General features: G+C 50.8%; 1 protein-coding gene across 1 annotated transcript; it reads left to right on the top strand.

Moving 5' to 3' along the window:
* Nucleotides 1-77: 77 nt before the first annotated feature.
* LOC106512143 (uncharacterized protein C17orf85 homolog) lies at nt 78-899 on the top strand (the record flags this gene model as incomplete). The annotated part of the gene is given in 2 exon segments (XM_014000823.1): nt 78-312; nt 834-899. Coding segments are annotated over 2 exon segments (237 nt in total), but the record flags the coding sequence as incomplete, so codon positions are not given.
* Nucleotides 900-1,023: the final 124 nt, after the last annotated feature.

The raw sequence follows: 1,023 nt of genomic DNA, 5'->3' as shown, positions 1-1,023 counted from the left end.
TCTCCGGCTCCGCCTCCTTCAGACCGTAGAAGAAGAAGCAGAAGAAGAAGCAGAAGAAGAAGAAGAAGAAGAAGAAGAGGCGCTCAGCTCCATCCGCCGCAGCGCAGCGCCACCTGCTCGTTGTCCGCAGCCTTTAGCACCATGGCGGCAGTGCGCAGTTCGCGGGTGTCGGTGAATTCAGACAGCAGCTCGGACCACTCGGACTCGGACTCCGAGTCGGACCGAGATGCCCGCGAGGCCGAGCCGATGGAGGTGGAGGAGGGGGAGCTGGAGGACGTCCCGGTGAACCGCTCCGTGAAGGAGCTGCTGCCGGTGAGTAGGCCCCGCTCAGACCGGGGACTCAAGTCTGTCACTGTCCGCTCAGCTGCGCCTGTCGTCGGCCAGCGGGACCGAGCTTCACCCGGTGTGTGGCTCCGGTCCACGGGTAATATGAGCCTGGTCGGTTCGGGAGGCTGGAGCCACTTGTTGCTGCAGGTTTTAAACTTTGGGTCGAACAGAACCACCGGGTTCTGGTTCTGGAAGCGTGTTTACAGCAGTGTTTGTTGGTCAACAGGAAGACTGGATGTTTGTTTTTTAATGAAAAAGATTCACAAAACAAAATCAACACAATTACAGCACAAAGTTCATATTAATCACTTGTTGCATTAATTAATAATAAAGAACAATGAAGAGAAATAAAATAAAATATAACAGGGCTTCAATGAGTCTGAGTGTTTGTGTTCAGGTGAGTGAGTGAATGAATGAATGAATGAGTGAATGAATGAATCTGAACCTGTTCCAATCAGAACGTAAAGCAGCTGAACTTCCTCTTCTTCTTCTTCTGTGGTTTTCAGGACACCTGCCGCAGGTATGAGAACAAGGCCGGAGCCTTCATCACTGGCATCGATGTCAACTCAAAGGTAAACAAACAAACAAACAAACAATCCTGGAGCCTCCTCCCTCTGTCAGCTGTTCAAATCTAAACTAGTTATGAGTGTGTGTGTGTGTGTGTGTGTGTGTGTGTGTGTGTGTGTGTGTGTGTGT

Source organism: Austrofundulus limnaeus, unplaced genomic scaffold, assembly GCF_001266775.1.
Source record: "Austrofundulus limnaeus strain Quisiro unplaced genomic scaffold, Austrofundulus_limnaeus-1.0 Scaffold4485, whole genome shotgun sequence".
Taxonomy (NCBI): domain Eukaryota; kingdom Metazoa; phylum Chordata; class Actinopteri; order Cyprinodontiformes; family Rivulidae; genus Austrofundulus; species Austrofundulus limnaeus.
This window is presented reverse-complemented; position numbering and strand designations above follow the sequence as displayed.